Source organism: Apiospora phragmitis (assembly GCF_038363925.1).
Source record: "Apiospora phragmitis strain CBS 135458 chromosome Unknown utg000004l:1.0-3135199.0:1.0-3139288.0, whole genome shotgun sequence".
NCBI classification, from domain to species: Eukaryota; Fungi; Ascomycota; class Sordariomycetes; order Amphisphaeriales; family Apiosporaceae; genus Apiospora; species Apiospora phragmitis.
In genome coordinates this window covers 3,127,101-3,139,291 of record NW_027117402.1, presented here as the reverse complement: position 1 = coordinate 3,139,291, position 12,191 = coordinate 3,127,101, and the positions used below count along the sequence as shown (strand labels likewise).

General features: G+C 50.9%; 5 protein-coding genes across 5 annotated transcripts; 2 read left to right on the top strand and 3 right to left on the bottom strand.

Moving 5' to 3' along the window:
• Positions 1-2,172: 2,172 nt before the first annotated feature.
• On the bottom strand, positions 2,173-3,990 carry PG994_004068 (Cholesterol 7-alpha-monooxygenase; the record flags this gene model as incomplete). The annotated part of the gene is made up of 5 exons (XM_066855477.1): positions 2,173-2,851; positions 2,927-3,129; positions 3,197-3,293; positions 3,379-3,696; positions 3,746-3,990. The coding sequence occupies 5 exons, from the start codon at positions 3,988-3,990 to the stop codon at positions 2,173-2,175; spliced, it is 1,542 nt and encodes a 513-aa protein (XP_066719755.1).
• Positions 3,991-4,613: 623 nt separating this feature from the next.
• Positions 4,614-5,324, bottom strand: PG994_004067 (cytochrome P450; the record flags this gene model as incomplete). The annotated part of the gene is made up of 1 exon (XM_066855476.1): positions 4,614-5,324. The coding sequence occupies one exon, from the start codon at positions 5,322-5,324 to the stop codon at positions 4,614-4,616; it is 711 nt and encodes a 236-aa protein (XP_066719754.1).
• Positions 5,325-5,960: 636 nt separating this feature from the next.
• On the top strand, positions 5,961-7,817 carry PG994_004066 (uncharacterized protein; the record flags this gene model as incomplete). Its single annotated transcript, XM_066855475.1, has 2 exons — positions 5,961-7,315; positions 7,373-7,817. The coding sequence occupies 2 exons, from the start codon at positions 5,961-5,963 to the stop codon at positions 7,815-7,817; spliced, it is 1,800 nt and encodes a 599-aa protein (XP_066719753.1).
• An 873-nt stretch (positions 7,818-8,690) lies between these two features.
• PG994_004065 (E3 ubiquitin-protein ligase ubr11) lies at positions 8,691-9,855 on the top strand (the record flags this gene model as incomplete). Its single annotated transcript, XM_066855474.1, has 3 exons — positions 8,691-9,154; positions 9,217-9,455; positions 9,668-9,855. 3 exons carry the CDS (start codon positions 8,691-8,693, stop codon positions 9,853-9,855), a joined length of 891 nt encoding a protein of 296 aa, XP_066719752.1.
• Positions 9,856-10,015: 160 nt separating this feature from the next.
• On the bottom strand, positions 10,016-11,680 carry PG994_004064 (Cytochrome P450; the record flags this gene model as incomplete). The annotated part of the gene is made up of 4 exons (XM_066855473.1): positions 10,016-10,555; positions 10,716-11,021; positions 11,082-11,217; positions 11,346-11,680. 4 exons carry the CDS (start codon positions 11,678-11,680, stop codon positions 10,016-10,018), a joined length of 1,317 nt encoding a protein of 438 aa, XP_066719751.1.
• Positions 11,681-12,191: the final 511 nt, after the last annotated feature.

Genomic DNA, 12,191 nt, shown 5'->3' with positions numbered 1-12,191 from the left:
TAACCCTGACATTTTAAATACAATATCCTAATTTTTAATAATTATAATAAATACCGCATAACTTTTTATCTTATTTATTGTATTTAGTAACGTTAAGGTTTATAAGCTTATTATAATAACCGTATACCGTAATATTTTTAAACGGTATATAATTATATTAATATAATCGCCCCGTATTAATGTAGATTTAACTAATTTATCGTTAAGGTCCGCCTTATTTCTCGCGGCGTCGCTTATATATACGGGTATTAATTTTGATAATAAGTTTTATATACGAAAAGAAATTATTAAAGGCGTTAAGCCGGCTAAGTTCGTCCTTAACGTTATCCTTTAATCCTCGGTAATATATTATAATCTTTATAGCTTCGATATAGTTTAATCGAGCCATAATACGCCGGAACTCGGCTATATAAAAGGCGGCTAATCCCTTTTACTTAAAGGTTTTAAATTCCCTCTCCGCCTATTACTTTTCGTCGGGGTCTTAAAAAAGTGATTTAAAAGCTTGTTTAAAGCCGTCGTAACTTTCGAAAATACGTTATACCTTCGTGCGGCATAACTTAACTTACTAATCGTTTTTTATAAGTTCGTTTAAGTAAAGTTCGAACTAAGCGAGTACCTTACTTTTAAAAAACGAGGCGGCGTGAATAACTCGTTAAGTAGCGTCTTAGAATATCCCTTCGTAAAACCGTTAATAAGCTTTAACCTAAATAAGGAAAACTCGGAAGTTTCCGCTTATTCCGTTAAAAAGGGTTGGCGTGTTAATATTTATACCTTTTTTTAATATAATAAGGGTTTAAATAATGTTAATAGCTATATAAAGAAAACGCACCTCCTCGCGTAGCTTATTAATATTATAAGGTATTTATTCTAAGGTACCCTTAATTAGGAGCTCGTTACGCTCCTTCTCAAGCTTAACGTAATAATACTAATAATTAGCGCTCTTTTATTCGAATTCTTTAATTCGTTTAGCCAACGCTTATCGTATAGGCTCGTCGTCGCTATCGTCGCTATTAATATCTATAGCAAGGTCCCGTTAGGAGGTGCTAGGGGTGGCGATAAGAGTCTTTCTTTATCGGACGGTATTATTAAGGCTAAATATAGACATAGTTCTTATAATACTATTATTTAAAAATTTAAGTAATAACTCGTAAGAATAAAAGTGATTAAAATATAACGAACACTATTTAAGTTTTAAAAAAAACTTAGTAAAACGTACTAAGGTTTATATTAATAATACGAAAAAGTATTCGAACGTGCGATAAAAGTCGCTTTTATTAATATAATAAATAATAGTTTATAAAAAAAACGGTAACTAAAGTACGTAGGTTTAAAAATATTCGTAATAGTTTCGTTAAAACTATTTATTTTATTAATAAATTAAAATTAATACTTAAATTAATTATTAAAATAAAAAATATTTATATAAAATATATAAAGAATATCCGTTATTATATATTTAATTTCTTCTCTTATTAATCCGTTAAAACGTCCGCTAATTTATAATAATCCCGTTATCGGCTCACGGTAATCCATCTCTTAGATTACGGTAATCTATTTTAATAGCTTATTTAAGGGCGTTGTAATCCCGTCGCTCCTAATTTATTTATTAAAGCGGTAATTTAATTGCTCCTCGTCCCGTAACTCTTTCCTAGCTACTTTCCCGGGTCGGGTCTATTCTTTCGCTATTTAGAATATCTTCGTAATTATATTTACGCGTTTCTATAATATAAAAGAGTTTATATTAATATAGCTAATAGTACGGTCGGTAGTTATAACGTCGTAGCCTGGTAAGGGTATAGTAGTTCCGTTCCGGCGGGTAGGGTCTTAGCCGCATGGTTAGGTCGGGTTATAATATAACTCTTAAATTATAGTAATAAAATAATATATATTATAAAATATAATATAATACTTATATATTAAGCTTTAAAAATTTATATTTTAATTATAAACTTTATATATATTAGTTATTTTTATACCGCGTTAAATTAAAAGTATTATATAGTGATATTTTATATTTATTAACTTTATTATATAAAAATAAAATAATTTAAATATAATTTTAATTATAATATAGCTATTAAGTCCATCTTTAACCTTATAGTACCCCTAGTCACAGTCCTTATAAAGGGCCCTAAGTTACGTAAATACACAGCGGCTATATTAAGTATACTGCTATATAGAGAAAATACTCTCCATCACCCGTTCTCGTCGCCGATAAAGGATCTTAAGGTCCTTGTCTAGCCTCATGGTACCCCTGGTCTCGGTCCCCATAGAGGGCCCCTGCGACGAAGGATGACCCCTAGCATCGACAAAGCCCACCGGCTGGACCTCGAGCGTGCACAGAAACAAGGCCACGGCCGCCAGCATCTCGGCCTTGGCGTAGAAGCGTCCAGGACAAATGGCAGCGCCGCCGCCGTACGGGAAGTATTGTCCTGCCGTGGCTGGGTTGTAGAATTTGTATCTGCCTTTGGCTGGCCGCAGGAACCTGTCCGCACAAAAGACCGAGGCGGGGTGGCCGTCCGCCCCCCAGGTCGCCTCGTCGTAGTGCGCGAGGCACGAGGGCGCCATAACAAGATTGCCGGGCTTGAGCGTGTAGCCGCCCAGCCGAATTTCGGTGCGCAATTCGCGGATGGCTTGGACCGAGGCGCGCATCCGCAGGCACTCGGCGTAGCACGCGTTGAGCAGCGGAAGCGAAAGGACTCGCGACACGTCCAAGCGGGCCAACGCAATAGACTCGCCTTCTTCGGTTACGCAGCTCAAGATCTCCTGTTGAACACGGGACAGAAGATGTGCATCAGAAAGGATCTCGACCAGCATCCATGACACCATGGGGATGGCGTTGGAGTTGATACTGGGGCTCGTCCAATGGCGTCAGTAAATGCATACATACTAAAGGAAGCATTTTGCGAAAAAGGAACAAGCTTACGACCAGATCAAACCCATCTCGCTTGCGGCGCGACCGTCGAGGCTGAGTCCGTAGTTGGCGTACATGGCCTCGCGCGTTCTGACCAGCCGGGACCCGAAATGGTCATCAAAGTCCCAGTCCAGACCGTCGACGCGGCGGGGGTCGAGGTGATGCCAGGCTTGCGCAATGTACGCCTTGACGGCACCAAAGACTCGCTCCCGCGCCTGCCACGCCGACAGAAACAGAACCCGGGGCAGCCCGTAGAGAAAGTACATGAAGTTCTTGTCGTACTCCCCAGAAGTCCGCCGTGAAGCTCGGGGACAGATCGAAAATGGCATCGCCGACCAGTGTACGAGTGCTGGCGCGGAACATCTTGTCTTCGAGCAGGCTGTTGATTGACGCAGTCGCCCATCCACCCTTATCCTCTGGAGTCGTCATCTGGTCGAGCTCCTCCTCGGAAAAGCTGCACGAACCGGTTGGTAAGGGCCGACACGGGGCCGGAACCTGTCAGGTTGCTGTCGTAGTTGGCGTGAACGGCGCGCCAGATGCGGGTGGACTCGGGCACATTGTGGAGGGGAACTACAGAAGATCCGGAAGTATCGGCTTCCATTTTGGCTCCGTCTTCGCGTGGGAATTTCTTCACTTTCTCCAGAACACGCACAGAGAACTCCTCAAAGGTCAGCTCCTTGCTGGCCCTGAACAGGCTTTGCACGTCTTGCGCTCTGCTGAGAATGTACGCCGGCTTCTCATTGGCGAGGCATATCTTGACGGGCCGCCCTCCATTCTTTTTCCTTTCGGATTTTAGTGATGTGTCTCTGATCTAAAGTATTTACGACTTACTTGACATATGTCAGGAATCTGTGCGTATCCCAGATCAAGTTGAGGGCGCTTCCTATCCAGGGAACCGCATATGGAAGGGTTGGAGGTTCCTGGTCCGCTTCCCTTCGCAGACTCTGCAGATGGAACCGAACTGAAGTGACGATGAAAGTGATCAGTGGAATGAGCACAGCGCTAAGCATAACCCGGCCAAGCCAGGCGGTTACAAGTATATCCAACATGCTGAGCCACGGAGTTCGAGAAGGCATTGATGTGGCAGTCCATAAAGTTGTGAGGTGCTTTCTTATGTCTGACCGAGAGCTGGGTCTTCACTCGGGTCATGTATTCACTCGGGTCGTATGTTCACTCGGGTCGTGTGTTCACTGTTCCCGTCATGTCGGCCCCGGGTGGGCGGTTCGGCGTTACCAGGTCTGACTCGCAGGTCTGACTTGACTTCCCTACCAATGAAACCCGACCCAAGGGTACCAGTGCAGTAACAACGTCGTAGTCGGAGTATCCGCGAGTTTAGGCACAACAGATAACGAGTTGGAGAGTGGTATGCCGTGGAACCAATACGGAAACACCCTCATGCATCGTGATGTGACTGCACGACTTGGCAAGACAGAGAAAGCGGGCCATCAGGACCCATCAAGCCGGAACCTTGCCCACACCATCCATCACCACACCATCCTGGGTGCCCTCTTCGAGCTAGACACTAAACCAGTCCCACTTCTTCTGATCCTAACCGCAGTGCCGAGCCATTTTATCTTTGCTTCTACTGGTGGAAGACATGTTGGGATATTACCAATTTTGTTAGAAGTAATCTAAAAAATACGGGAATGCCTTAATATCCTCCTTTTGCCCCATGAACAAGCTGACCATCTTCATAGAGTCAACCGAGAGAGTATATGGGGCTGGGACTAGGAGCTACTAAGTCTAGACCTGTAAAGCCATCTTTCGGCTTGACGTAGCGGTACATGGCCTTGATTCCCAACACGTGTAGGCGCATGTTCTCTCGGATGGCGCTGTCCATCTTGGCCATCTTCGACAGGCCGAGTTTGCTGCCCAGACCGTATTCTCGTTGGATGGCGAGCGCTTCTGCTCTCAATGCGTCCGCAACATGAGCAGGGGCAGAGAAAACGTCGAGCAGCAGATTGGCCAACGTGAGACCGGTCGCATGAAAGGCGGCCGCGTTGACCATGAATGCGGCCCGGGCCAACGTCGTGGCGTCATTCGTCAGTACATGATTGAACGCATCTGACCCCTCATCCAGGATGAACTTCATGTAGTCCAGCGGCTCGTCCCAGTCACAGGCGGATGCGTCTGCTACTGCAGCTCGTCGCTCGCGCCTCTCTAGACGCTCTTGGGCCACGGGAATCACCATTTGCAGGGCTCTGTGGTGACATAAGATGCTGGGAACCGCCATGAGCGGCGCAAGAAGAGGCTTGAGGAAACCGGACAGCATGTAGATAAGCCATGCGGTTTGCAACACGACACGTGACCACCGCTTAGCCCGTCTCAGAAACGTGGCGTCTCGGCAGAGCGGCAGTCCGACCAGCATACGGTTCGTGATTTGGCCAACAATGTTGGCGCACGCAGTCATGATACGCATCTCCCGCCACTCTCCATGCCCGCCGTCGCCCGATCACTGAGACCTTTCGTCACCAGCACCGCCATAGGTCCAGGGCATCGGACACACCGGCCATGGCATGCCGGAATGGCAATAATGACCAGGACGAGAATGACTATGGCCCAATTCCCCACCATAGAGGAGAAGCGCGTTCAAGGAAAAGAAGTTTACAATAATGGTGGGATAACGCTCGCCTAGAGGGATGCAGTGGAACGCTATAGTCGTAGGCGCGTAGTAAGCGAGGCGTCTGGTGCCCCATGCCGTTACATGCACAACCAAACCATTGGTACCATGCCATTGCCGTTCTCTTCACACCAGTCGCCAATACTCAGCTCAATTTGTGTTTTTCTCTATCGCGCAAGAGGTAGCTGAAGAATTTGCACTGCACCAACTTCAATTGACCAAGTCGTCCAGAGAAGCCACGATGAGTGAATCAATCATAAGTCACCCAAAGGCCGGCTTAAAAGTCATAGTGGTGAGTGATCTTATTCTTTCTTTCTCTCTCTTCCTCTCCCTCTCTCTCCTCTCCCCCTCCCGCGCCAAAAAAAAAACGCTGTGCCGCCACGAGCTAACGACAACGATGAGGCTGGCCTGCCGCGGACCGGCACCATGAGCATGAAAGCGGCGCTGGAACAACTGGGCTACGGGCCCTGCCACCACCTTTTGGAACCAACCTGCCAGATAACCCGGCTGCGGAAGAGCGCCGCCATCTTGGAGATGCCGGGCGGCAAGAAGCGCCAGCAGGCGCTCAAGAGGCTTTTGGAGGGCTACGAGGCCTACTTGGACAGCCCGAGCTCGGCGTGCGTGGACGACCTCCTGGCGCTGTACCCGGAAGCCAAAGTCATCCTGACAACCCGTAAGGACGGCCAGTCGTGGTTGGAATCGTATGCGTCCGTATTCCAGCCCTTGACGTCGCTCTCCTTCCGTGTTGCCGGTTTCTGGGTTCCCGGGGCCTACAACTGCGCCCGCATGGTTGCTGGCTGGAACCGGGTCTACGAGGAGCGGCTCCCGGGCATCCAAGTGCCCTCGGCTGACCTGCACGAGAGTCACTCGGCTCATATCCGCACTATTGTCCCTCCGGGAAGTCTGCTGGAATTCCCGGTGGGATCAGGTTGGAAACCATTCTGCAACTTTCTCAGCCAACCAATCCCTCAGCAAGGATTCCCCAGGCAAAATGAGCGGAACTACCTGCTCAACATCAATCGCCTTACCTATGTCTGCGGGTTGTTGATCTGGGGCATCATCATCCTGTTGGGTCCCAATCTGATCACCAAGGTCCTGCAAAACGAGTTCTTGGTCGTGACCTGCACAATCCAAACTATGCTTTTCCTGGTCATGCTGTTCTCTCACCGGCTATATGCAACAGCCACAATTCGAGCATCCGTCGTCTTCGCGATCGCAGTTTTGCTGTACCGAAGCTTCGTCAATGGTGCCATCGTCTCGTTCACCGGAAACGGCGTTACCAACGCTGTGCTGTTCTCGTGCCTGTGTATTCAGCTACTCCGGGCCGCCGATATCCTACTTTTAGATCCATACCCGGATCCGCCGTCGGATATCATCGAGGCCTTCAACGCCCTCTGGAACATGCGCGAGGTGGGCACGCCCCGGCAGATTGCACATTTGCCTAAAAGCAACTACGCCCCGAAGCCGGGCTACGGACCTTCGCGGCCACGGTTCTTCCTCCGGTCAGGCATGGCTCTCATCATTTCGTACTTGGTGCTGGAAGTCATCACTACGATGAAGCGATCAGCGGCAGACGGCAGCAAGGTACCCAGCATCTTGGCGCAAGCCAGGGCCAGAATCATGGGTGTTTGCGCCTTCTGGTTCGTGTTGACGTTGTATCTCTCGTTGATCTACAGCACCATTGCTACCAGCCAAGTCCTTTTCTTTATGAGCGAGCCCGGTGATTGGCCACCGCTGTATGGCCCGCTCGCTGAAGCCTGGTCGGTCCGACGTTTCTGGGGGTAAGTAACTTGCTGGCTAGGAAGTTGTGATACAGGGAGCTAACCATTCACGTATAGCATCCGGTGGCACCAGACTTCGAGGAAGACCTTTGGCTCACATGCGAGGCAGCTTCTCAAGTACTCGGGCATATCCCCTGATAGCTTCATTGGCCGGTATGCGAGCTTGACGGTGGTTTTCGCCATGTCGGGGGCTCTCCACTGGGTAGCCGACCGCATACTGAGGGTTCCATGGGCGGAAAGCGGCTCCATGCCCTTCTTTCTGCTCCAGGCTCTTGCTGTCCTTGTGGAAGATTGCATCACCGCCACCAACAGGCGGTTTGCCTTGGCCCAGAGCGACACTCTCAAGCGGATCATCGGATATGCCTGGGTCGTCGCGTTTCTAATCTTCTCTACACCGCTCTGGATGGCGCCCACGGGGAGATATGTACGGCACGGGGTAGACGTCATGATCCCATTCCGAATCTTGCCTTTTGTCAGCAAAGTTGCATGCGTCTGGAATTGATCCTGAGTAGCTGGCTAGTGGTGAGACCCTCGAAACACAAGAGTAATGCAAATTGGTTGTTCTTAGACACCCAAGAATTATATGAAGATATCCTTTCCACATCGCTGATGTTGGTCGTTATATGCGGAGTGTTGTCATCCGAGATAGGCGAGCCACTCCTAGAATACAAGCTACAATGAATGCCCCGCCACTTTGATTGCGGGTAATTAACCAAAGCCGTCCAGAGTCCAGAGTCACCTGTGTAGTATTTCGAAGCGACCGAACCACATTCATGCACCCCCGCGCAGTGGCATCGCATCCAGCCACGCAAAGACACAGGCGGAAACCTGTTTCTAAGCAAAAGCAAGTAAACTGCCTCTGAAACCCGGGAGTACCATGCCCGTGGAGTGTCGATGCCCTCCGGTTGAGGCCCTAGAAAGTACCAGATTCGTGACACGACCCAGCCCGAGCCTGTTGACAATGTTGCCAGACGGCGCACATCTTTCTTTTTTCTGCCCTTCGCCCTTCAATTGAGACGTACAAAACAACCAGTTTGTGCCGGTTTGTAGAATTCTTCCAATTTTACACGCACACATGCCTTCAGTTTCGATCGGCAACAAGAGTTGCATTGCACAGCTCCAAGAATGAGGCGATGCTGTGCTGTGAGTGGTCTACTGCTCCGGAGATCCTGCAAGCCCTTTGAGGCACTGACGTAGTCAAGTCAGCACTAAGGTACAGAACGTTCAGCTTCTTTTCCAGGCTGCGATGGAAGCCGGTGACACAATTGCCAAACCCGCCATCAGGTATTAGCAATCAGATTCTTTACGTCGAAAGTCTCAGAACAAGTGTTCATATGTCTATTACAGTAAGAGTGCGCCCAAGAAGACGTTCAAGATGACCGATATCTTAGACGCAATATCCGCCAGCCTCGACTTGGCCATCTTCATCACCAAGCAGGTGGAGAAGGTGATCGACGCGCCCGGGACGGTGCAGATCATCACCGACGACGTCCGATGCCTCAGCCGCATCCTGGGCCAGCTGAGCGACACCCTCAGACCCGATCCGCGAGCAGGCTACACGGCCGTCCGCCTCAGCAACCAGGGCCTAAATAACGGGTATGAGAGCGTCAAGCGGCGCGAAACGACGCTCACGAAGCTCGATCATGCCCTCGAGGAAATCTTCGGCAAGGACCAATGGAAGCGAGGCGAGCCTATCCGCTTCGGGAAGCGCGCCCGGCTCAACTACGCCTACCATGACGGGCCGGTCCGCAAGCTGCTGACGGAGCTGAGGGAGTGTAAGTGGGATATCATGCTTAGCAACTCAGTGAAACAGCTGTATCTCGCGAAGCAACCTTCCCAGTAGGTGTTCATCTCCCATACCGATGTGCGACGTTGGCTGTAGTAGCAGCAGCGGACGACAGGCTGCATCCCCTCGACTATGAGAACCTCGATTATCTCCAAGGCTTATGTGAGTTGGCTTTGGTGCAGAAGCAGGCAAAGCACAATTCCAATGCCGGCCCGTTCAATGAAGCCGGGACGGACCCTGCCGACATGTTCAGCCCCTATGCCGAGCATGTTCCGGGTGGCGACAAGGGTTTAGGGTCAAAGGCTCTACCGCAGCGTCCCGCTCCTCTCCAGTCTCGACCTGTTACGGAAGGCGGTACCATACACAGAGTCCACAGGAATCTGGTACAAGAAAGTTCTTAACCGAGAGTGCATACGCTGGTTCAATGAACCGTTAAGAAATTCCAATTAAAATTAAGAAATCGTGAAATCTCACCTAAAATTGGGAAAAGGGGAAATCGGGAAATCGCACCCAAAATTAGGAAATGGGGAAATTGGGAAATTAGTGCTAGTTTTAGTTGGGGTTAGGGTGCGGCTACGATAATGGAACGGTTTTCTGTCCGGAATGCTTCGATACGGCCGACCACCAAGGCCATGGTGTAGAAATGATAACGGCACGGGTAAGTGGCAAGGCGTTCTGTGATTGCGGCCACCCCCGTGCTGTCAAGAGGCCCATGACATGTGCGATACACGGGACGATGATCCCCGAGAAATAGTTCCACATATGCTGAATCTGCCACTGAAAGTAGACTCAGCTCTGCCTCTGTGGATAACATTTGATGACACAAATTGACCCCGAGTAGCTATCTATCTACCTTTGGCATACTATGACTGCCACTAATCACTCGAATCATACCCACAATCGGAACAGGAACTTCAGAAACCCAAACCAAGCAGATCCCGTGCGATATGCTCGGTACGCTGCGCATCGGCCACCACTCCTAACCTCTTCTCCTCGCTCCTCGCCCGGAAAGCCACCTCGAGCCGGATCGGCTGCGTCACCGTCCCGTCCTTGAAGCTCGTCTCCACGCTGACGTCGAAGATGCCGCCGCCGGGGGGCGGCCGGATGTCGTAGGCCCAGACCAACTTGGAGGCCGTCAGCAGCACGGACGTGAAGGCGAACTGCTCCCCGGGACACTGCCGGCGGCCGGACCCGAATGCGTAGAGGGCCCGGCACCTGCTGTTCTCGAGTTTCTCGTCCGCGGCCGCCACGGAAGGGCGCAGACCGAAGGGATTGTCCAGGAAGCGCTCCGGGATGAAGTCGTGGGGCCGCTCGTACTCCTCTTCGTTTTGGTGGATCGTCCAGACATTCGCGATGAACATGGTACCCTCGGGGAAGAGGTAAGGCCTAGGGTGCTCGTCTCTGGTCAGCACGTGTGGCAAGGCCTGAGGCGTGGTTGGACGCCATCGAAGGACCTAAAGGGCAGAAAGTCAGTCATCGTTTCATCACAACTTGTTCTTCTTTGCTACCGCCCCCGCCCAGAACCTCGTTTCTCGTTCACCCACCTCGGATACGCATGCCTTGAGATATACAAATTTGCCAATCCTTTCTCCGCTGAGGCTCACCACCGGCCACCCGGTCCATTTTTTCCTGGGCCTTGGCAAGCTTCTCCGGAAAAGCAGCAAAGGCCACCATGAGGTTCTTGAACGTGGCCAGGGTCGTGTCGACGGCCGCCCCGACCGCGGCTTGGCCCACATAAGCGAGCTCCGTCTCGGTGAACTTGTTCTTGTCCCGCCCGGCAGCCTGTTCCTTCATGATCTTGGGGAGCAGGCTGTCGAGCCCGACGGACTCGGGATCCTTCTCTATCTGGGCATACGTCTTCTTGGCGCCGACGAGGTAATTTTCGGCATCGTCGCACAGCAGCTTCCGGGCATAGCGCGCCTTGGCTTTTCATCTGGCCATGAGCTCGGGGACGTATTTCAGAACGGGGAAGATTTCCACCGGCGACGCGGCGCCGGGCATGATCAGGTCTAGCAGCTCATCCTGGGAGTGGCAGAGCTTGTCGGCATAGTCGGCTGGCATGTCGCTCAACCGCTCGCCGGTGGTGGCAACCAGGGGCACGGGCAAAGTCCAGTGCCTCAAATTTGCTCGTAGTTGCTACTGCCACCGTCGTCGACGAGCTTGCGACACAGCGATGCAGCTTCCGACTCGAGATGTGGCAGGAGCCTCTTGATCCCAGCGGGGCCCAGGATGAACTAGAAAGACTTGCGCCATCGCCGGTAGTACCCGTCGTACTGAAGAATGGCAATGCTCTTCTCCTCGGGACCCGAAAAGACGTGCTTGGTGAGGATATGGTTGACAGGGCGGTCGGAGCAGATGGCACCTCGCTTGTCGAACAGCTCATGTACCAAGGCAGGGGTATTGAGGAGAACCAGGTTGCCGGTTCCTGTCTTGAGGCCGACAATGTCACCGTACTGTTGAGCCCCCTGGTAAAACTTCAAGTACGGCTTCTCAATAGGCATCTGGTGCAGGTTTCCGATACCGGGATAATGGGCGGCCCGGGAGGAAACCCCTTGGGCCGGAGCGTTCCCAGCACCCATCGGACTAGGAAAAAGGCGACTAGAAGCCCAGCACCCAAGAGGCTGGTTGCCAACCCGCTTTGGAAAAGTTTGAGACATTTCTGATCTGTCAAAAGACAGTCGCCTGCGCGCTGTCCTTGTGGCCGAGCACCTGCAAAAAGAAAGTATGCCATGGAGACGGTGGGGAAAACGCAATTTCTGAAACGTGCCACACTGGAGCGGACGAAGTGCGGGATGGTGCCAAGTCACCTTTGCATCCGGTCGTGGAACTGAAGCGTCCTCCAACAATCACGGACGGCCCGCAAGAATCGCCGCTCCATGCGTGTGAATGGCAGGGGTTTTGAATACCGAGAGGGGATAACAGGGACAGCTTCCTCAAACAGGCATACCATCCTCATTCGCACAGCATCTTGAAATCCCCTGCCCAGAGGATCCTAATCCGTTCTGGTTTCCATTGCTTACATGAGCCAGCCCGGAGCATCTTGTTTCCGTTGCTTCAAACATATTAGTTTCCCTCTTTCGGAAGGTGTTG